At 54.3% G+C, this 23,159-nt stretch overlaps 2 protein-coding genes across 3 annotated transcripts in view; both read right to left on the bottom strand.

The window, feature by feature from the left end:
• Positions 1 to 9,340, bottom strand: part of DGKZ (diacylglycerol kinase zeta) — a 44,789-nt gene extending 35,449 nt beyond the window's left edge. For both annotated transcript variants that reach the window (XM_042233453.2, XM_027979683.3), the window contains exon 1: positions 8,672 to 9,340. In XM_042233453.2, the coding sequence (XP_042089387.1) occupies positions 8,672 to 8,862 (191 nt within the window). In that variant the 5' untranslated portion in view covers positions 8,863 to 9,340. The remainder of the gene's footprint in view (positions 1 to 8,671) is intronic.
• A 9,665-nt stretch (positions 9,341 to 19,005) lies between these two features.
• Positions 19,006 to 23,159, bottom strand: part of CREB3L1 (cAMP responsive element binding protein 3 like 1) — a 38,029-nt gene continuing 33,875 nt past the window's right edge. Inside the window, exons 10-12 of the mRNA XM_027979678.3 lie at positions 22,412 to 22,538; positions 19,955 to 20,222; positions 19,006 to 19,768 (exon numbers count right to left, since the gene is read on the bottom strand). Of these exons, the coding sequence (XP_027835479.2) occupies positions 19,732 to 19,768; positions 19,955 to 20,222; positions 22,412 to 22,538 (432 nt within the window). The 3' untranslated portion in view covers positions 19,006 to 19,731. The remainder of the gene's footprint in view (positions 19,769 to 19,954; positions 20,223 to 22,411; positions 22,539 to 23,159) is intronic.

The raw sequence follows: 23,159 nt of genomic DNA, 5'->3' as shown, positions 1-23,159 counted from the left end.
GACAGAAACGGTGTCAGTTCAGTTCAGTTCAATAAATATCGACACTACAGAAGCTGCAGACACAGGAATGAATGTACATGGTGCCCTTCCAGCCCTTAGAAACCTCATCTGGGGACCTCCTTGGTGGTCCGGTGGCTAAGATTCCGTGCTCCTGATGCAGGGGGCCAGGGTTTGATCCCTGGTCAGGGAACTGGATCTCACATGTCAGAACTAAAATTCCATGTGCTGCAACGAAGACCCGACACAGCCAAATACATAAGTAAACAAATATTAATTTAAAAAAAAAAAGAAACTTCCGTCTGGTGCTGTAATCACCTTTGCAGCCCTCATGACTGGAACATAATACTTCTCATTAACTATTTGTTTCATAAATCATGCTATGTCATGAATGAGTAATACTCGGTAATAATAATAATGATAAATAGCTAATATTTCTTGGACATTACTGTGCCCCAAACCTTTGAATTCCTGCGACAACCTTATGACATAGATCTTGTTATTTACCCCCTTTGACTGATGGGGAGACTGAGGCACAGAGCAGCTAAGCTCATTTGTCCAAGGGGACCCAGCCTGTGAGTGGTAGAAATAAGACTTCCACCCCCCCCCGAGAGTTGATGCACGTGAATAAGACATCCTCTTGTCTCTCTGGGGTTGGGGACAGAGCCAGGTAATGCCGCTGAGGCTTGGCACTCCCTTTCCCAGGGCTTCCACCTCCTGCCCATCATCCTGCCTCGATCAAGGCAGGTCCTGTGTGCTGTAAAGCCCCGACAGAGACTCTGCTAGCCAGGCCAAGGCCTGTACTAGAAGGAAGCTGTTGCAAGGCCTTGTCTTCCCCTACCCCCACCCCACCCCCCAGGGATTCTGGAAGTAGCTTGAACAGTTAAACAGAGGAAATGGGGCTGGGCTTGTTTTCAGCGAGGCTTCTGGCAGCCCTGGAGCAGCAGAGAGCCGGAAACGTGACTCCTGGAGGGGGAAGCCAGGCAGGCTGGGGGCTCTGAGAGGCAGAGCAGCCTGGTCGTGGACCATGGCCCCCTTGGGCTTGTACTCACTGAAGCTGTCGGTGTTTTGCAGGTGGGGTGGGGAGGACGAGGCTGGAAGGGACAGGAGCACTGGGCTGGGGAGAATGCCCTTGGCAGTTCCTAGGACAAGGTGTGCCAGCATTGGGTAGCTGGGGACCCCTCAGAATCCACGCAGATACACACAGGAAGAGAAATCTGGGTAAGAAAATTATTCTGGGCTTGGTCGAGGCCCCAGAGGATGGGGTGTTCTACTTTCCATGGCCTGGATGAGCAAGTGGGAGCTGGGGAAAAGAAATGTACCAGGGCACCAAACACTTAAGCCACCATCTGGACAGCCTCTGCTCTCAAAACCAGCCAAGTCAACCTCCTTGGCCTGACCTTCAGGGCTCCTTATGTTCTGGTTCCTTTTGTTTTGGCCTCTTGGTCCAAGTTTTCCCTGCAGAGATTTTTCTCTCAGCTCGAACCATGCTGGTGCCTGCCTCTCAGTAAGTACTCAATAAGCATTTCTTCCCTCTTTCTTCACACTTCCTTTAACACGCTGCCCTCACCTCGCCACTCCATCCCGCTTACGCTGCCTCCTTTGCCCCATCTGCCCATAGAGCTTGGCCAATCCGAACCTCCATCTTGCAAAACCCCAGTCCCCAAAGCAAAAAAAAAAAAACAAAACGGGAAGGTGGAAAGAGTCAGGTCAAACCCCAGCCCTTGCTGTGCAACAGTGGGCAAATCACTTAACATCTCTGGGTTAGACCAGATGGTTTCTAAGATCTTGTCCAGCTCTGACAGTTTCATTTGACTCTCCTTCCCTGATCTTCAGGTTTCCACTCATTCATTCATTCATATGACACATATTTTATAAAGACCTACTAAGTGAAAGGGGACGACAGAGAATGAGATGGTTGGATGGCATCACCGACACAATGGACCTGAGTTTGAGTAAACTCTAGGAGTCGGTGATGGACAGGGAGGCCTGGCGTGCTGCGATTCATGGGGTCGCAAAGAATCGGACACAACTGAGCGACTGAACTGAAGTGTCGAATGCTGCTCTAGAGTCAGTCCTCCTACCCAACGGATGTCTCTCTGACACTCCTCTTTTTTTCCCCCCAGATACTCCTCCATTATATGACTTTCTGCATATGAAGTCTTATCTCCTTACAGGATTCCTGACCCCAGTGTTGCTTCTGGCTCCATGCTGGATGCATAGGATGTGCTTAGTAACTTCCTATGAAGTTGAAATGAGCTGAATATAGGAGCCCAACAAGCGGAGCAGAGGGAGGGAGCTGGCTTCCTGTTTGCACGAGTGGCTGTGGTGAGACATGGGGGATTTTTGGAGCCCATGTCCCTTCCCAGCAGCTAAGTCTGTGATCCAGGTACCTGGTGGAGTCCTTGGGAGCAAGCTAGAGCCCCAAAGCACCCGCTGAGCCACAGAGGAGACAGATGTACCTGAGCTGGGCTGCAGGTGCTGCTGGCTAGAGACAGATGGAATTTTGATTAGGCTCCTTCTGGGTAGCCTCATTAAAGTCATGTGTGGGAGGAAATCTGAGGAGGGCCTGAGGGTCCTTTCCCACTGGGGCAAGAGAGCTGTGAATATAGCACGGGTAGCTCCAGACTCACGGGTGGCCCCTCAAACCGTGATCCCTCTTGGAAACTGTGCTTCAGCACCTCCCAGGTCCCCAGACTAGGGGAGGGGCGTGCAGGGAAAGGGGAGAGGAGCCTAGGTGTCTGTGCCCTTGCTTGGGGTTAGCTGGATCTGCCCTCAGGAGCTTCCTGCTGCTTCCAGCTTGGATGGTAGCACCAGACCTCCCAGGGCAAGATAAGCAGGCCCTTCAAGCCTCTCATCCCCATCTGTTGGATCACAAGCTCTGATTGCAAAACCACCTTCCAGACCCCCACCCCTCTGCTATTATCCCTCCCAGGGATCTGTGCCCTTAGTACAGAGCCAGGAGGAAAGCTCCCTAAGGATGAACGTCCAGGCCTTGGGAGCCTGACAAAGGGCTTTGGAGTGAAACTGACCTGAGTCTGGATGCTGGCTGTCCCAGTTACTGACTGGGGGATCTTAGCACATTGCTTAACGACTCTGAGGCTCAGTTTCTCATCTGTAAATGCTGCCCAGCAGTTCTTGGATTCTCCCTCACTCTATGAATCCTGATTAGCCTTCCTTCCCCAAACATCCATAGGCCAAGAACCCTGGTTAAGCACAGAGGGGCCCAGCAGAAAACGAATCTGTTCCCAATGTCTTCTCTACCCACTTTGTGCATCCTCGAAGACACGTTTCCTCCCTGGCCTGTGCTAACCTTTCTTTGAGACCTGGATCCTTGAGGGCTTCTCTCAATGCTCTGATCTGCAGTGGCACCGGTGGAAGTGAAAATGAGACTCCAGCCCAGGATTCCTGATGCCTTTTCAGCAGCACAGCAGAGAAGAACCTGTTCCGATGCCTCTGCTGGAACTGGTCTTCCCAGCTCCCCTCCAGAAAGGCCGCTGGTGAGAGAGGTGGGGCACGTGGGATGCTGAGGGGGCCTGTCTCAAGCACCCTGGGCCAAAATAGGGTCTGATAAGGCCCACTTTCTGGAATCCCAATCCCAACACAGCTGCCTTCGCGATAAGCCTGGCCCCACCTCTGGGCACAGCCCTCCCTGCCGGCCTTTGACTCACTAGTCAGCAAGAACCTCGGGTCCCTGAGGGGAGGAAGGAGTTCCGGGCTGGGCCTGGGCCCCCGCCCTTCCCAAAGGAAGGAAAATGATAGACCCCCCAGCTTCCGGCTTCCTCTGGCAATGGGCCCCCTCCTCCAGCTCCAGCTCCTCTCTCTGCCCCCGGTTTTTGCATTTTTAATTCAGGACAGAATGTGATCTCTTGCAGCTCCTTGCTTTATCCTGTTGCTATTTAAATTACAAATCGGCCCCATCTCCCTGTCACTCTTGGGTTATTTTTAGCTTCTGGTAAATAGCAGCAGGGAGAGTCGGATCAGGTGCCCCTCCCTCTGGAGCTTTGTACCCGCAGTCCCGTGCCCACAGCAGGGGGCACCCTCCCCTGCCAGCTGGTGCCCCGGGGCTCTTCCCCCAGCCTCTCTGTAGGGGTGGAGGGGGCAGGGCGAGGACTGCAGTCTGGGGACATGAGCGCATGCTCAGGCTTTGCTCTTGCACTCTGTTGCTCAGGGGATCTTTATGACCCCATGGACAATAGCCCGCCAGGCTCCTCTGTCCATGAGATTCTCCAGGCAAGAATACTGGAGGGGGTTGCCATTTCCTCCTCCAGGAGATCTTCCCGACTCAGGGATCAAACCCGCACCTCTTGTGTCTTCTGCATTAGCAGGTGGATTCTTCACCACTAGTACCACCGGGGAAGCCCTCCCTTTGTTGAACTCTCACTCCCAGGTCTCACCAAGCATCCATCGCTCCAGGCCAACTTTGTCCAGGGACCTTCCTGGCCTGCCCTGCACCCCCAACCCACAAGGAGATCTAGCTAGAGAGGGTAGAAGATCTAACTTGCTTTTCACTCCTGCTAAAAGTCAGGAACTTTACATATCTTATTTCATCTTGCCAGCTGCCTTCTGGTACAGGTATTACTGTTCGCATTTTCCATAGAGGAAATGAGGTCAGAGGTGAAAGTGACTTACCCAGCTAGGAAGGAGCAGAGCTAGAATTCGAACCCAGATTTCTCTGCCCCTGAAGACTGTATGCACGAGCATCACACTGTCTCTCTCAGGGCAATGCACGTGCCACTTTGCTCATTGCCCAGGTTTGTTCCCAATGCCCACCATCAGCTGTCTTTCCCAAGTGTTTGTCTCACGCCATCTGCTGGATCAGGGGTTGGCAAACTGTGGTCAGTGGACTACATCTGGCTCACTGCCTGATTCTGCGTGGCCGTGAGCTAAGAATGGTCTTTATAATTTTAAATGGTTGGAAAAAGAAGCAAAAAAATAATATTTGTGACAGCAGAAATCATAGGAAATTTAAAGTTCAGTGCCTATAAATAAAGTTTTACTGGAATCCAGTCACACTCATTGGTTTCCATATTGTCTGTGGCTACGTTTGCACTGTGATGGCAGAGCAGAGCTACAGGACCATGTGACCTGCAAAGCTGGAACTATTTACTGCCTGGCCCTGGACTGAATCATGCTTTTGTCAAGAGAAGAATGTTATCTCATACTTGTATCTCATACAGTGTCTGGCCCAGGGTCAGCTCCGGACAGAGGTGCTGGTGCTCCTTTAAGGTCTTTCTAGGGCCACAACTGATGCTGGGAAAGACTAAAGGCAGGAGGAGAAGGGGACGACAGAGGATGAGATGGTTGGATGGCATCACCAACTCAATGGACATGAGTTTGAGTAAACTCCCGGAGTTGGTCATGGACAGGGAGGCCTGGTGCGCTGCAGTCCATGGGGTCGCAAAGAGAAGGACACAGCTGAGCGACTGAACTGGCTGACTGAGGGCTGCAACAGCACCCAGTACAGGGATGCCCCCTGCCAGCCACGCCTCCAGTGGTCCAGCTCACTTTTTACCTTTTGTCTCTCTCCTCCAGCATCTGCATAGGTAAAGCCCATGGTTTCCAAACCTACTTGACTATCAAAATTACTTGGAGGAGGTTTTTCTTTTCCACCCATTTTACTATTTTAAATTCTTTTTATTTATTTTAATCTTATTTATTTACTTATTTGGCTGTGCTGGGTCTTAGTTGCAACATGTGGGATCTAGCTCCCTAGGTCGTATCTGGGCCCCCTGCATTGGCAGCATGGAGTCTTAGCCACTGGACCACCTAGTAAAGCCCCACCTGGGGAAGGTTTTTTAAAGTCAAGATGTCCAGGCCCAACCCCAGACTCTCTGTATCAGGATCTCTAGGGAGGGCTTTAGAAATGATTTTGAAAGAGATCCTCAGCTGATCTGGGGTTTGGGAACCGCTAGGCTTATCTCCAGAGGTTCAAGTTCTGCATCTTCTGACAGGTCCTTGCAGTCCAAAGCCAGTGTCTCTCATACCCCCGGCTTCTCCCAGGCTGGAGGCCACCCCTCAGTGGGCCTTGAGCTCAGGCCTTGAGTTTCTGGGAGTTTTCCTCAGGCCCAGATGCAGAAACAAGGTGTCCTTGCACTTCCCTCCCCGCTCAGAGTTTCTCCTGCCAGAAACCTGCTGCCTCTCCATCCCCCTGAAGCAGCTGCCAGGGCCGCTTCCAGCCCACACCACCGGAGCTGGAGCTGCGGGGTGGAAGGGAACCTATTTCCCAGAAACCCCCACGTCCCTAAAAGCTCCTACTGTCCTGCCGAAAACCCCCGTCCTCTCTGACGTCAGAAGCAGCCAGGCCCGACCCCACTTCCGCTGCCACCCCTCGCCCTCGAATTTTTTTGCCCCCGCATTTCTGTCTAAAAGCCTTTTCTCTCTGTGAATGGTTTTCGACTGCTTTTCTTAGCAACTCCTCGCAGCGGGGTGGGAGGTTTAGCGGCGAGCCAGAGCTGCATGGAGCTGCAGGCAGGCGGAGGAGGTGGAAAGGCCTACGCTGGGCCTGAGCTCTGGCCAGCCCCCAGCGGCCTGGACGACAGTCACAGGGGAGGGCTGAGTCCTCCCACTGGGGTCCCGTGGGCGGACCCGGGCTCTGTCACTTTCTCAGGCCTTCCTCCACCCTTCTTGCCCTCACGCTCTGTCCTGTCCTGGTCCTAAGACAAGACTTCTGGCCTTGCCTCCAGGTGTGAGGAGGCACCTCACTAGATCTGTCCAGGGGTGACGACAGCTGGAATCCTCCATGGTACTCTTCTCTGCAGCCCTCACACAGGTGGCCCAGAGGTCTCCCCATCTCCTCACCCTTTCACAGCCAGAGGGGAGCCACAGCTTGGTGACCCTGCGTCCTTGGGCTGGGGAGCACCCTCCATTCAGGAGCCACCCTGGGCAAATCCCAGCCCTTGTGTCTGTCTCCGAGTGTGTACGTGTTCCTGCACAGCATCTCCTCAGCCCTTTGGTTATTCTCTGCCTCCATCTCTCTCAGCCTCTCCTCCACGCTGGCTTCCTTTTCAGCTCCAGATGCTGTTCGGCCTTGACCAACGGCTTAAGGAAAACCTTGGGTCACTCTCTTATGTCACAGGTGAATAACTGAGGCCCAGAGAGAGAGAAAGACTGTGTGTCTAGCTCAAGGACATGCAAGTCACTGGCAAAAGTGAGAATACAAGTCAGGCCTCCTGACTCCCAGAGTAATATTTCTTCCATTCGATGCCCCATCACCCATCAGTCTCTTTGTACTCTCTCCTCTCCCAGGAGACTTTCAGGGGCCTCTCTCTCCGCAACTAGGGGAGATGACGCCCTTCTGTCAGCACGGTGTTCTAAAAGAACGCAGTACTGTAGTCCAGGGTACTTTTGATTCCTTACAGGCCTCAGACAGTGACAGTGGGGCCATGGGAACCTCACCTCTTGCCCATTTATTCTGAGCATCTCACTTCATTGTGGTGGAAAAGCCCCTCCTCTCCTCTCCTCTCTCATCTCCCCGCCTGATGGTTTCATAGCTATTAAAAATATTGGAGTACAGGACTCCCTGGTGGTCCAGTGGCTAAGTCTCTATGCTCCCAAAGCAAGGGGGCCTGGGTTCGATTTTTGATCAGGGAACTAGATCTCACATCCCGCAACTAAGATCCAGTGCAGCCAAATAAATAAACGTAAATATATATTAAAAAAAAAAAAGTTGGAGTCCTTCAAGCTCCCAGGACTGGTCAGTTTTAGGATATTCCTTCCCAGAAGCCCTGGGGAGGAGCAGGGCAGCCTCACACATCTCAAGTCCTCAGGGTTGTGAACAGATAGGAGATCCCTCTAACCATGCTGATGGCTTCAAGGACTGCAGATACCTTCATGTCCCTGCCGGACCCCCCAAAGGTCACTCTGAGCCAGGGGTTTTTGAGAGAGGCAGCAAGTCCTGGTTGAGGCTGTGATCTGGGAGAGACGGGATGGTAAAGGCTGTCCTTGCCCTGCCTCCACCAGGCTTGGACCCCTTCCCTGTGTAACTTACCCACCCTTACTTGAGGGGCAGTCCTCCCTGCACCCCATCCCAAATCAGAAAAGTGGTCCCTGGGGCCTGCTGCTCCAGCTGATTCCTCTGGGCACAGGTGAAGGTAGGGTGGGAGGGCAAGTTTCAGGCTGCCACCGGGATGCCAGGGAGGATCTGTGTGGGCAGAGGGGTCCACGGGGCGGGGGGGCGGGGGAGGGATTCCTTCCTTTTCTCTAGGCAGCAGGGTCTCAGCCATGGTGGCAGAGAGCGCCATCTCAGTCACTTCCACAGGCCAGCGCCTAGCATAGGGTCAGCCCCCGGGAAAGTTCAAGTAAGGCCTATTGAATGAATAGACAGGGTCCCTCTTTTCCCCAGAAGAAGGGCCGGGGGGCATCTCCTGGGTCTCCCCAGCAGACAGAGGTTTGTAAGGATCATATCTTGATTCTTTTCCCCCCTCAACACCCAGTACAGAGCCTGACAGGCAGCTGGCATTGGTAACTCCACGTTGAATGAATAGGGCTTTCACTGTCCATTAGAGGAAGGGCCACAGAAGCTCCCCGCTGGACACAGAGGACAGAGACCCTCCTGGTAGTTGATTCTGAACCCCAAGGCCTAGAGCAGTGCCCGGCAGGCGCTCAATGAGTCTTGATGGAAGGCGGGGGTGGTCCCAAGCGGCGGGTTCCCCTCTGCCCGCATCCTCCTTACCTGTAAGACACCTGTTTCCGTAGGTGCATCTGGCGGAACCGCTCCTCCACCGGAGGTCCGGCGGCCGCGTCCCGGGGTGCCTCGGCCTCCTGACCTCGCCGGCAGCGCCTTCGTACCACCTCCTCCTCGGCCGCCCGGCCGCCACCAGCCCCGTCCCCGCGGGGCCCTCCGCCGCCCGGCCCCTCGGCCATCCTGCGGCCGCCCGCTTCCCGCGGCTCCGGCGGCCTTTCGGGGTTCCCTGCTCAAGTTCAGTCTCCCTTGCTTCTGAGCCCGGGGCCGCGAGCCGGGGGTTGGGGGGTGGGGAGCGCGCGGTCCCGCACGTCCCTCCCGACGTCCGGGGCTCAGACGGCGACTGGGCGCCGCGCCCGGGAAGGGCCGGCTGGGAGCCTCCGGCGCCCCTCGGGGGAGCGGTCTCGGCGGGTGTCGGGGTGCTGCGTGGTGAGCGCTGGGGGCGCCCCCCGGACGGCTGCAGCCGGATCCCGGGCGCTGAGCGCGCTCCTGCGGCCGAAGCAGCCGCTGCCGCGCACCCGAGCTGTCACCTTAGAGACACCCGCCCGCCCGCGGGGTACCGGGGAGGGCGCCGCCCCGCCCCGCCAGCCCGGCTCGGGCACCGGAGGAGCGAGCCCGGCCCGGCCGCGGCGGGCACGATCCCGGCCCCGGGCGCCCGCCAAAGCCCACCCCCGGACCCCCGCCCCTGTACCCCGCCGCCCGGCAGCTGCCAATCATCGGCCCGCCCGTCACTCAGAGGCAGTGATGCACCCCTCTCGGCCCGCGCTTTCCGGCTTCGGCATTCGCCGCGGCGGCGGGCAGGGGGGTAGGAGGGGGGCAATGTTGGCGGGGGCGGTGACAGGAGCTGGCTTTAACCCCGTCGGTGCCATGGGACTTGAGAGACCCAATTAGATTTGAAGACGGGGCACAGGAAGGGCAACGTGAGCCGGGATGCCTTGAACTTGAGGATGGACTTGATTGCAGGTAAAGTGTTAGCTCTCTAGGCCTAGCTCTCTGCTGAACCCTGCCCAGATGTTAGTGGGTGTGGGATGGAGAGCCTGCGGCTTCCTGTGGCCTGTCGCCTGAAAGCCCTGGGCCAGAGTCTCCCAGAAGATTGAATCTGTCTCTGGGTTGGGAGAAGGGAGAACCCAACTCAGGAAGGAAAGACTAGCGGTCTCTTTGAGGTTCATCTTCTTCCCCATGGAAACCCCATGGTTCCTCCTTACAGCATCTCCTCTTGTCCTTGGGGTGTTCTGCACTTGAACCTTTCATCTGACTGATGGCAGGACCCTGGGTAACTTCTCAGATCTAATGCCTCCTTATCCACTACCCTAGACTCATCTTTCTGAAGTTGACATTTTGATTTCGGGTGGCCTGCAACGGCTTGGAGCAGGGCTTGGGTTCCCAGCCAGAGACTGGGGCTGGATCGCGGCAGCGAAAGCACCAGATCATTGCCCCTAGACCAGTGATCAGTGCCAGGGGCCCTCACCCAAGACAGACAGTATCGAAGCAAGTGGAGTATTTATTAAGAGGAAAAGAGTACAGTACTTGCAAATAGACACACAGGCAGACTAGAGGAAGAGTCCCTGAGTCGTGCCCCGTGGCAGTTTGAATTACTTGTATGGGGTGTTTCTCCTGGGTTTCCTTTGGCCAGTCATTCTGGTTTGCCTGGTTCCAAGTCCAAATTTGGCAGATCTCAAGATCCTTGAATGTGTGCACACGCTTCTCTAAGCCAAGGTGGATTCTACTGCAGAGGGTATTGGTAGAACATGCCTTGGCATAACTCACCCTTTGACCTCCAAGGAGCCTTTTCTACACCTGTGCAGTCTAAGAGGTCTCCTGACTTGAGAATGAGAAATATGTGGTCTGGGCAGGGCCTAGCTGCCTCTCTTAATCGTCCTGCTGTTCTCTTGGAGTTTCCGCCCACAGGGATTAATCTCCAATCGCTTTACCCTGGGGGAGTGGGGGACCCAATCTACCTCCTGCCTCGCTTTGACCACAGCATTTACTCTCTCTCCGCAGTTTTTAGTGCCCTCCCACCCTGCCTGAGCTTAGCCTGGCATTCAAGGCCTGCCTTCACCTCCCCACAGCCTATTCTCCAGTCCCATCCATTTCCTTCCGCTCATCTGTGTTCCTTATTCTGGGAATTGGCATCAGCCCTGTATAACATCGTTCATCTGAAATCTTCTGTTGCTGGACTTCAAATTCGATCCGCTGAAATGCCGCCGCCTCTAGGAAGTCTCCCTGGATGGCCCCAGCTGAAAGGCACTCTTTTTCTTCCCGGGCCCCCTTGCCCTCTGCAGCCGGTGTCTAGTCTAGTTTGTCTTATCTCTCCCCACTGTCTGTGAGCCCCGGAAGGTGGGAGGGACCAGACTCTCAGAGGTGGAGAGCGGATTACAGAGGGGGAGAGCTGCACTGCTCGAGGCTCCTCCAGCTCTCACCAGCCCTGCAGTCGCTGTCCCGCTCCGAGCCTTTGCTCATGTTGTTCCCATTGCCGGCAGGATGTCCCTTTCTCTGAAATCCTGCCCATCTGTCGAGGCCATTCTCGGATGCCGCATCCCCCATAAGGCCCTCCCCGAGACTCCACTACAGACGTTGTCTCCCTCCTACAGCCCTGTAACTGCTTCCTGGGCCCCTCTCCGGGCATTCCCCTTCACCCTCTAACAATAACTAACATCTCATTTGATTCTTACCACAAGCCCGGGTGGTAGATGCTATCGCTTCCTCCATGTTACAGATGAGGACCCTGAGATGTCATTCAAGTGATTTATTTGCTCCAAGATGGCTCAGGTGAGGTGAGTGAGTGGCGAGCCAGGGTTTAAATCTAGGTCTTTTGGCCCCAGAACTCATGCCTTTCCCCACTTCCTCTGGGCTGCCTGCCACACAGTACCAGCCTCACGTTGGCCTGTTTCCCTCATCTTTAAATGCCCCAAAGGCAGCTGCCACCATTCTGCCTTCCCCCTCTCTTCTGGTCTATCAATTCCATGTTGGATGAATGGAATAAATGGAATTGCATTAAGCATCTTGACCACTGGGGAGCTTGCACTGGAAAGCCGAGTTCTAAAGAAGTCCTGTCGCGGGGTAGGCGGTGCAGGAGTAGGGAGTGAGGGAGTGAGGCCCTTGAGAGCTCCTCCCTGCCCCCACATCTTTGCCCCTGAGATGGCCTCTAGGATTGCTAATTTTCCAAACAGCCAGACCCGGGGTAGCCTCCTATACCGAGAATTATGGTCATTCTGCTGGATTTGACATTCCTTCACAGCTGCTTAGCTGCTGAGTGTCCAGGTCGGTTTTTTGGTTGACTCTTTGCCGAGCTAGCCCCTCTCAATCCTTTTTAAATGGAAGCTTCTCCCCTCTGTCCTCACATCTCCCCCACTTAGGACCAGCTGCTGACTGCGTTATTTTTTTAGCTGTGTAGCTCTGCCCTCTTCCCAAGAAAGGGAAGAATGAAAGCCTCCCTCCCCCGCCACCAGCCTGACCACCTTCTGCGGCCTCTCCTAGCTGCAGCTGGCTCCTTGCTTGCCTCTGCACTCAGAAAATAATAGCTAATGCCTTTTGAGTGTTTACTGCCTAACTGACCTTGTGCTAAGAACTTCGTGGGCAAGCTTTCAGTTACCCCTCACAGCAGTTTTATGAGGGTGGGTACTATTTTACAGACGAGGATGCTGAGGCTTTGAGAGGTTTGTTTGGTCGTTTGCCAAGGTCACGCACAGAAGTGAAGCAGGAAGGTCAGATGCACGCTCTTAACTGTCACTCAGATGACCAAGAGACTCAGGCTTCCTTGAAGGTGAGTTCCCAGCCTGTCTCCTCCCTCCTAGTGCCCCAAGGGGCACATGTTACCCTCATCAAGTAGGTGCCCCATTTGGTGAGATGGCTTCTGGGGTGGTCCACTCTCTGGAATTGGAGCCTTGCCCCAGCCCATCCCAGCTCTGGGGCATCACTCATAGCCGCTCTCCATGCTGACAGAGCTTTGGTTTCCAGGTGTAACAAAGGGTTTGTTGTGGCAATCTGAGCAGGGTGACTGGCCTCATGCAAGCTACATGTGTGTGTGTGTCAGTGCCAGCTGCCAGGGCTGACAGTACAGTGCGAAGGCTGCAGTTCCATCACTGGGAACATCCTGGGGAGGGGCCCCCTTAGGGACAGTGACACAGTGCTGAGGAGGCGGAAGTCAACAGGTGGCTTGCATGAGGGAGGTAATCCTGATTTCCAACACAGGCGGAGAGGACTGGCTGGGCTGGATGGGCACGATGACTGCAGATGACCACGCCTTGACCCCTGGGCTCCAGGAAGCCCCCCAGTGTGCTTGGATCTTATGCCAGATTAAGAGCTAGGTTGGGGGAAAGGAAGGTGGAAGGGGTGCTGGGGTGAGAGCTGGAGAGCCGGAGGGGCAACATGAGCTCTGAAGCCAAACAGATCTGTCTTCTTTTTGCAGTTTTCTTTCTTTGTTTATATTTGGCTGTGCTGGGTCTTCATTGCTGCGAAGGCTTTTCCCTAGTTGTGGCGGGCTACTTGTGGTTTGCGGGCTTCTCACTGCGGCAGCTCTTCGTATGGCAGAGGACAGGCTCAAGGGCGCGTGCGCTCAGTAACTGCAGCTCACCGGCCCCTCTGCATGCGGGATCTTCCCAGGTCAGGGATCAAACCCGTGTCTCCTGCCTTGGCAGGTGGATTCTTTCCTGCTGAGCCAGCAGGAAAGCCCCAGACCTGTCTTCAAATATCCACTTTGCCACTTACTTGCTGTATGACCTTGGTCAAGTCATTTCACCTCTCTGAATCCCATGTTCTTCAGTTGTAAAAATGCTCTAAGCTCTAAGCTCCCTAAGTGGGACTTCTAAAGTTCTCAGTCCAATGCCTGGCAGATGGTCACAAATCAATAATGAGAGGATGCTAGATTTCAAGCTCTTTGCTATCAGGAACTGGGCCTTGTTTGTGCTCCAAGGTCATCATGGTTCCGTGCATGTAAGAGATACCCTATACATATTTGTGGGTCCCATTCCTCTGAGCAACTATTTCAAACTTTGCCCCTCGCCCCCCAGTGCAGCTCCCATGCTCACCCTCCCCGTTGTCTTGTTCTCAAACTTCACAGTCACAGGGGGTTTCCCTCGTTTCCTGTCTCTCCAGGTTCTTCAGTCACACAGTGCCCTCCATTTCCATCTAGGCTTCTCCAGGCCAAAGTGGGTCTTTCCACCTGCTCCCTGCATCCCTTCCCTTCCTGCACTCCCCCTCCCATCAGCCGTCATCTTCCCTCTCTGTTGACTCCTTGTCTTCTAGACATTATTGTTGTTCGATTGCTCAGTCATCTCCGACTCTTTGTGACCCCATCGACTGAAGCGCACCAGGCTCCCCTGTCCTTCACCATCTCCCAGAGTTTGCTCAAACTCATGTCCATTGAGTCGATGATGCCATCCAACCATCCCATCCTCTGTGGCCCCCTTCTCCTCCTGCCCTCAATCTTTTCCAGTATCAGGATCTCTTCCAATGAGTCAGCTCTTTGTGTCAGGTGGCCAAACCATTAGAGCTTCAGCTTCAGCATCGGTCCTTCCAATGAACATTCAGGGTTGATTTCCTTTAGGATGGACTGGTTGGATCTCCTTGCTGTCCAAGGGACTCTCAAGAGTCTTTTCCAGCACCAGTTCGAAAGCATCAATTCCTTGGCGCTCAGCCTTCTTTATGGTCCAACTCTCACATCCAGATAAGCAGGGTGACAATACACAGCCTTGACATACTCCTTTCCCAATTTGGAACCAGTCTGTGGTTCCATGTCCGGTTCCAGCTGTTGCTTCTTGACCTGCATACAGGTTTCTCAGGAGGCAGGTAAGGTGATCTGATATTCCCATCTCTTTAAGAAATTTCCACAGTTTGTTGTGTTCCACACGGTCAAAGGCTTTAGCGTAGCCAATGAAGCAGAAGACGTTTTTCTAGAAGTAATCGTGGTCATCTCTCCCTCATCGGAAAGAGCAGTCCCAAAGTGCTCTTGATCACCCCAACAGCCGCCTCTTGATGCCACCCTCAGTGACCTGTGTCACTGCACCCCGGCTGCTTCAGTCTTCACATCCCCCCCACCTGTTCTCATCTCCACCCGAGTCTCCCTTCTGGCTCAGTTCTACCCTACACAGCTCCAGACACAGCCACTGGTGATCTCATTATCGAAGCGAATGGACACCTTGTCTTCTGATCTTTCCCAGCCGCTCAGACGGCATCTGACAGCTGTGAGCTCTGCTCCTGGAAGCTCTCTCCGTCAGTTTCCGAGACACTCACCTCTCCCAGCTTTTCTCCCCTCTCTGCCCATTCCTGCACAGCCTTCCTGTTTTCTCCTCTTCTTCCACTGTCTCCTAACGTCCACCTTCCCTGAAGTTCCGCCCCAAGTCTCTTTTCCCTTTACGCAGATCCAAGATGTTAACATACCACCTGGATGCTGACAAGTTCCTAATCTCCGCCTGGGATCCCTCTCTGCCAAGTCCTAGATGTGCATGCTAATGTGAACACTCTACAGGCAGCTCAAGTGCAAGATGTGCTCAAATGAATTCTTTTTCTCTCCAAACCTGCTCCTCCTCTGGCTTTCCCTGTCTCAGTAAATGGTCTTATCCGCCACCATGACCTCGAAGTCAGACATCTAAATGTCGTGCCAGGCTCCAGCCTCCCTCTTGCACCCCACAGCCAGTTTGATGTCAAAGCCTGTTGATAATTCCTTCTAATTATCTCTGGAATCTGTCTCATCTTCACTCTATCCCCCATAGAGCCTCAGGACAGGCAAATCTGATTATCTCACTCTCTGGTTTAAAAACATTCAGTAACTCTCTATCACCTTCAGGAGAAAATGTTTTTTCTCTTTAGATCCCTGCAAGGGCCACACTTTCCATCAGGGCCAGGAGGAGGGTGAGGCAAGTGTGACGCGTTAGAGTGCCACATTTAAGGAGGTGCTCATTCCCAGGGCTGTACAAGCGCCTCCTTAAAGTTTGCACTCTAGCCACCCCTTTGCCTCACCCCAGTCCTAGCCCAGCTCTTCATGGCTACATGTCTGCATGATATTCTCTGCACCCCAAACACTCTAAGCCCTTCTGTACCTCACTGACTCCTACCCACCCTATAAGACTCAGTCAAGGGACTTTCCTGGTGGTCCAGTAATTAAGAATCCACCGTGCAATGCAGGGGTGTGAGTTTTATACTTGATCAAAGAACTAAGATCCCACATGCCGTGGAACCAAAACTAGAGAGCCTCAAAGAAGTATCCTGCATGTTGCAACAAAGATCCTGAGCGCCGCAACTAAGACCTGATGTAGCCCAATACACACATAAGCATATACAAAAAAAAAACCCAGTCAAAGGCCACCTCCTCCAAGTTGCCCTCCCTGATCCATGGAATCCAGACTACATGACAGTCTTCTGTATTTCTTTAGCAACCCCCATCACACTGGGCCTGATGACTGGTTCACTTCCCAGCCGCCTCCACAATCCTGGGGGACCTTTGAAAGCAGTTTGTTGAGTGACTAATAGAGGGAATGGATGAATCAATCAGGAAAGGGGGTTGAGCTAAAAGTTCTTGTTAATAATAATCATAGCTTTGGCCCAGAGCCCGGACTTGAATGCTTTTGCTTTAAAAGGCCTGCATATTTTAGCAGTTAAAACTGATGCCCTGCAGCAGGCAATGAGGTCCCCATCAAGTGGTCAAGATGAGGCTGTGGGAGAATGGGGAGAGAGGATGGGCCTTGAAGGCCAGTCCCAAAGCTCTAGAGTTCTGTCTGGTCTTGTCCATCTTTGCTTCTGGTGGGCAGCTGACCCAGGCAGCTGATCCCACCATAGTCCCTGCTTCCGAGTATGAAATTATCATGCTTGTGAGATAAACGTTGACATCCAGGCATTCGAGGCCTTCTGGCTCTGGCCCCTGATCGCTATCCAGCCTCAGTTCTCAGCATTCTTGCTGCCTGCCTTCCAGCTATTCTGAACTATTTGTGATTTTCTTGAAGTTTTCCTGCTCTCTCTCCCACCTTTGAGGGCTTTGCCCGCGCCATTTCTTTCTGGGATGCCCCTTTGTCTCTCCGGTCTACTTCCAACAGTCTTTCATGTCACCTACTTCGGGAAGCCTTTGCTGCTTGTCTGGGGGAGGAACCCTCTTCTGTGCTGTAACAGCACCCCTAGCTTGGCCCTTAGCTCATTGTACAGATACAGTCTGCAAAGGCACAGCTAGGGACTTCCTCATGCTAAGACTCTGTGCTCCCAATGAAGGGGGCCAGGGTTCGATCCCTGGTCAGGGAACTCGATCCCACATACTGAAACTAAGAGTCTACACAACACATGCCACGCAAGACCCAGTACAGCCAAACAAATAAGTAGATAAATAGTTTATATATGTGTGTGTGTAATTTAAAAGGGGCTTCCCTGGTAGCTCAGATGGTAAAGAATCTGCCTGCAATGCAGGAGACCTGGGTTTGATCCCTGGGTTGGGAAGATCCCCTGGAGAAGGGAATGGCAACCCACTCCAGTATTCTTGCCTGCAGAACTCCATAGACAGACCATGGGGTCACAAAGAGCCAGACCTGACTGAGCAACTCACACACACATATGTTAAAGGCACAGTTACTCTTTCTCAGAGCCAGTGCGCACTGGGTCCCTTTCTAAACAGCTCACTGAATTCCCGTAACCTCATGCACTGAATGTTATTTATATTCTTTTCTTACAGGTGGGGAACTGGAGGCTCAGGGAGGTTCAGGTTATGTGGCGGCTTAGTTTCCTACACTGCGTAACGAATTACAACAAATACGGAGGCTTAAAACAACACAGGTGTGACCTCCGTGTCTGTGGCTCAGGGCACAGCTGAGCTGGGTCCTGTGCTCAGGCCCTCCCCAGGTGACTACCCAGGTGTTGGCTGGGTGGGAGCCTCATCTGGAGCTGGGGGTCCTCTTCTAAGCTGCTCAGGTGGTTGGCAGAATCCAGTAGCTTGCCTCCAGAGTGTGAGAGCCTAGAGGCCACCCTCTCCATGTGGTACGAAACATGGCTGTTTGCTTCTTTAGGGCCATTAGGAGACTCTCTCTTTGGGAAGGGCTCAGTCCCTCTTTTTGGAGAAGGCAATGGCACCCCACTCCAGTACTCTTGCCTGGAAAATCCTAGGGACGCAGGAGCCTGGGGGGCTGCTGTCTATGGGGTCGCACAGAGTCGGAGACGACTGAAGTGACTCAGCAGCAGCAGCGGCAGCAGTCCCTCTTTGAATCGCTTTCACCCGATTAAGTCAGGTGCATCCAGGGTGGTCTCCCTTAAAAAATTTTTTTATTTATTATTTCTTTGCTTGGCCACCTCACATCCTATTTGTGGCATGCGAGATCTAGTTCCCTGACCAGGGGTCGAAACTAGGGCCCCCTACATTGGGGGCACGGAGTCTTAGTCGCTGGACCACCAGGGAAGTGAATTAACTCAGTGAATTAACTCCCTTTGAATTAACTCAGAATCAACTGATTTGGGACCTTCATTACACCTGCAAAATCCCTTTACTTTTTCCATGAAAGGTCACCTAACTATGGGAGTGGCATCCCTGACACGCACAGGTTCCCCCCCGCCCCAGACCCTAGGGGAAGGGATGACCCTGGGTGTGCACCCCAGGAGGCAGGATCCCATGTTGGAATTCTGCCCACTGCACATGGCTAGCAAGTGACGGTTCCAGTAGCCAAAGGCAGCTCTTTTTCCTCTGAAGTGTGCTCCTCTAATGCAGATGAGGCAAAGATAACAGAAAGTAAGAAATGGGCAGGAAAGAGGAGGAGCAACCTGGGTACTGTGTGTATGGTGCCGAGGACAGCGTCTGGCTACCCCGGACACTGAGTGCTCACCGTTCCCACCCTTAAAGGCCCACCCGGTGGCCTATATGCCTCTCTGCTTCCACACACAGTAGTGGTAGGAGCCGGGAGGAGCCTTGGGGTATGGGGATTGTAGCAGAATTCTTTCACTATCTGATTTGAATTCTGTGTCTGGCTGGAGGAGGGAACCCAGTACAAACGCCTTCTCAAACCCCTCACTCTCGATCACTACTGATCAGAATATAAAATAAACTGTGTGTGTGCTAAGTTCCTTCAGGCCCATCTGACTCTTTGCAGCCCTATGGACCATAGCCCACCAGGCTCCTCTATCCATGGGATTCTCTAGGCAAGAACACTGGAGTCATAGCCATCCATCCTCCAGGGAATCTTCCCGATCTAGGGGTCGAACCGGCACCTCTTATGTCTCCTGCGTTGGCAGGCGGGTTCTTTGCCACTAGTGCCACCTGGGAAGCCCCCAGATAAACTTACCCTTCTTATTCCTTCATCTTCAGTCCCACCCTCCCCCCACCCCCACGACCCCTACCATGAAGCAAGGCACAAAGTCAGGGGTTGATGCTGCATATTTTTTTTTTTTTTACTTTTGCCTTCTTAAAGCATGTGCTGAGCTGATGGGTGAAGCGGTTTGGCAATTAAAAAGGCCCAGCGGCTTGGGCAGCGGCAAGGGGGAGGCCAGGTGAGGGGTTCTGGGTGGGAGGACCCTCTCTCCTGGGCCAGGGAGCAGCGAAGCCCGCACTAACTTCATAAAATACAAAACAAGGGAGGGTTGAAGGTAGGAGGGAGACTTGTAAAATACAATATCTTAGGGACTGGCAATAATAAAAAATAAGGTTCATTATTTACAAACAATTTCTGTTCTTGGTCTCTGTACAGTGGTGGGGGGGGGCGGGGAGGGGCTTAGTGAGTTGGTCTGTTGGTGTGTCTGTGTGTGTGTATGTGGTCGTGGTGGGGCAGGGAGGCAGTGGTCCTCTTGGTCATTATAAGAAAGGAGGTGGGTAACCCAGTGAGTGGTTTATCTGAGAAGGACGGATGGTTGTGGGAGGGAGGGGGTGAGAACAGAGTGGTTGGCCCAAGGGAACAGTCCAAATATGGGGGGAAGGGGGGCCCCAGTCAAGATCTGGGGCAAAGAGGGGCTGGTAGGGGGTGGGGAGTGGAACCCTTTCTCCTGGGAGGGGACCCCAGGGGGCAGGGGTACGAGCCGGATCCGGGTTGGTGAGCAGGACGACCCCTCTTCTGAGTACCAGAGGGTACGCCCTGTGTCCTGGGTCTTGGCACGGCCTAGGAGAGCTTGACGGTGGTGTTGGGACCCAGATCCCTGGAGAGAGAAGAGAAGTCAGGGATGACTCTGTCTGGGAAGGACCCTCTGGCCCCTCTGCAAGCTGGGTTTGGACTTGGGAGGGATGGGGCTGCGGGAGGGTGTGGCTGACAACGCGGAAACCAGGGGTGAGCAGAGGCTGGGTGGAGCCTGGGAGCCCAGGAAGGGAAGGGGCCACCCACCCACCTCTCGTGGAACCACTCCTTAGGGTGGGAGAAGTCAGGGCCCGTGCTGTTCCCACCGACGTCCTTTGGCCAGGCCTCACTCAGGTACTTGCTGGTCTCATGGGTGCTGTCCAGGTGGTCATGTTGCAGGTGGTCCTGGGGTCGCTGCTCCACCGGCCCCCCGGGCTTGATCTCCCAGCCATCCGGGGGCTCCACGGGCAGCAGGGCACTGCGGCCATCCTCCCATGAGCCCGCTCCCTCGTCGTAGAACAGGAGGCTCCGGGAGGGCACTGGAGAAGGAGCTCAGGGTGAGCCATGGTGCCAAGGCTCCCTCCCCGTCTAGCCGCATTCAGCGCCCAGTGGTCATGGACCTGGGCCCTGGACTCTTTCAGGCCTGGATCTGAATCCAGCTCAAATGATTCCCAGCTGTGTGACTGCAGGCAAGCCATGCCTTTGCTTTCACCTTTCTGAGCTTGCTCATCTGTAAAATAGGAATACTAGGGGCCAACCTCCCGTCGATGTGAGGTTTAAATGAGATAACAGAGTGACTGAAGCTGCACTCAGAGCCAGTTAGCACTCCCTAAGCAGAGGGCACTGGGTTGGGGCATCTGAGAGCTGGGTTCTCATCCTACTGAACCACTCCCTTCCTGTGAGACCTTGAATAAACCTTTTCCCCATTTGAGGCCCCAGTTTACCCCTCAGGGAGATGAGGAAAAGAGAAAACACATTTGTTGGATATCTACCATGCCTATCAGACATTGTCGGCATCCTTTAACCTATATCAAATCATTAACAGAAACTCTCAGAATGAGATATTTTTAGGTGCATTTCACAAAACAGGCCATTGAGGCTCCAGGTTGTCAGGGGCGCTGTCCCGGCCTAAGGAAGATGCACTGCGGCCGAGCTGCAGACCCTGGCCCGCCTGGCTCCAGGAGCCACCAGCACCCTCCTCACTCTTGGGGCCCTGACCTCACGGTCTGCCTGAGCAGGGCCCCTGCCTCTGTGCGCTGCCCCAGCTCCGTGGGCCAGCCTGCTCCAGGGCTCACTTCCTCCTCTTCGCCCTGCGGGGACCCTGAGCCTGAAACCCACTGCGCTCACTCTGAGGGGCTCATTCATTCCTGCGCTCCTCTGGCTCCTCTGACTCTGCTTTTGTCCAGCAACACGCCTCCCCTGCCCCCTAACCCCACTCCCCCAGTTTCCATTCCTTCCTTTCCAGGTCCTCTGTGCCTCCCATCACACAGACCCCTCTGGCCTTAAGGAAACGGACATGTGCCTCTCAGGAACTTACATCCCTACCACCCACCTCCCTTAGCAACTGCCTCTTCTCTGGCTGCTCTGGTCCAGGGAGGGGTTTTCACTCCTCGCTTCTGCTTCCTCTTCCCCTAACCCTCCCCACGGCCTCAAGGCCCTGCAGTCCCAACTCATTCTTCCCGCAGCATCCCTCCTCCTTGAAACTCACTCCCGCCAGCTCCTCGCTCCCTCCAACCTCCCATCTGTTTCCTTTTCCTCCCCCTGCCCTGCTGGATGGTGCGCTCCAGGAGGCCATGAGGGACTGTCTGGAAGTCCCTCTGAAGGTCTGTCTGGAGCATCCTCTGCCTCCGGAAATCCACACTATTCTTCGCTGCCCCCCGGGCCGGTTCTCCCCTTGCCACTGCGTGTTGTGTCTTTTCTCTCCTCTTGCGAGCGCATCAGAAAGGGAGCGACTGTTGTTCGTTTAGTAAGAGCCTGCTGTGTACCAGGAACTGTACCGAGAGCCTTCATGCACCATGTCATTTCGTCTTCACAGCAAACATGCTCAATAAGCGTGGAACTGGTAACTCCCATTTTTGAGATAAGAGATTAAAATTTAGCATGCTTCAGACACATGCCCGAGGTCACGCACTTAGCGAGTGGCAGATATGACTGACTCGGAAACTCCATGTTCTTAACAGTCCTCACAAGCCCCTTGGGGTGGTAACTAGCTGAGTCCACACCACTCCCACGCTTCTGCCCATGACAGACGTTACCAGCGGATCTTGCCACTCCTGCCTGTCGATCCTGAACGGGGCCTCAGAGTCCTTCTGAACAGTGCTTCATGCAGCCACTAACATCTTATGGAAAACGGCCCTGGAGCTGAAACTCACTCGCTACCCCGGTTGTAAAATCTTGATGGTGGCTTAGCAGATGCCCCCTACCAACCAGCACCATAATACATGGGGGCTAGGGTGGGAACATTCCTATCATTCCCTAAACCTCCTCCCCTGGCCAAGCCACTCCTGGGTGGGTTGGGAATCAGGGGCTCTGCACTGTAGTTCTAATTCTATAACTAATATCAAACAAATCATAGACCCTTGGGAGAGGCCTCAGTTTTCCCATCTGCAAAATGGGAAGGTAGAATGAGACAGTGTCATCCCCAGACCTGGCTCCTCACTTGCGTCTGTCTTCTGCCCAGAAGTTGGGGCTGGCGTGGGGGGAGGGCAGCCCTGCTTGGGGCACTCACTCTGACTGGCGGTGTAGATGCTGTCAGTGGCCATCGGGTCTTCCTTCACAGTCTGGGAGCCAGAGGAGAACTCAGGGAGGCAGGGCACGAGGGAGCCCAGCACCAGGACGAAGCACAGGGCTGCCACCTGGCAGTGGAGAGAGTGTGGTGGGCAGAGCTGGGCCAGGGGATGGCTGCAGCACTGGCCACCCCCAAAACCCTCCCCCCTCCATGAGCCAGTGGGGGCCAAAGGCTCATCATTTTTTCAGGAAATCTGCTCCCAGAGCCATGTGGTGGAGGAGAAGGTGGAGGCTGTCAGGCCATCTCAGCCCACTGGAGAGGGGCCACCCCAGGCAGAGCTAGAAAAGAGAGGCAGTTGGCCAGTGTGGCTATCACCTCTGGGGTGGAAAGGAATCAGGAAAGGAAGGAAGGAGTAGGTGCTGGAGGAGACTGAGGCTGGGGCAAGGGACGGGGACATATCTTCACACCAGATTCCCAGCAGGATTCCCAGGAAGACTGGCCAGCATGGGGAGCTAAGAGTCACAGAGCCCAAATAGCTGCCTCTACTCCAGCTTTGCCACCTGACAGCTCCAGGATCTCAGAGGGCCCGGGGGCAGTGATTAACCCGGAGGCAACAGGCTGTACAGCTACAGGGAACGTGGAAAGGAGCTAGCAGAGGCTCTGGCCACAGCCTGGACACCACACCAGGCATGTAGAGAGACAGGCCCATATCTCCCCGCATCGCCCCAGGCCCATCCCCGCACTGGGT

This window comes from Ovis aries, chromosome 15, assembly GCF_016772045.2.
Source record: "Ovis aries strain OAR_USU_Benz2616 breed Rambouillet chromosome 15, ARS-UI_Ramb_v3.0, whole genome shotgun sequence".
Taxonomy (NCBI): domain Eukaryota; kingdom Metazoa; phylum Chordata; class Mammalia; order Artiodactyla; family Bovidae; genus Ovis; species Ovis aries.
Note: the sequence above shows the minus strand (reverse complement) of the source record. Positions and strands in the feature narration are given on the sequence as shown.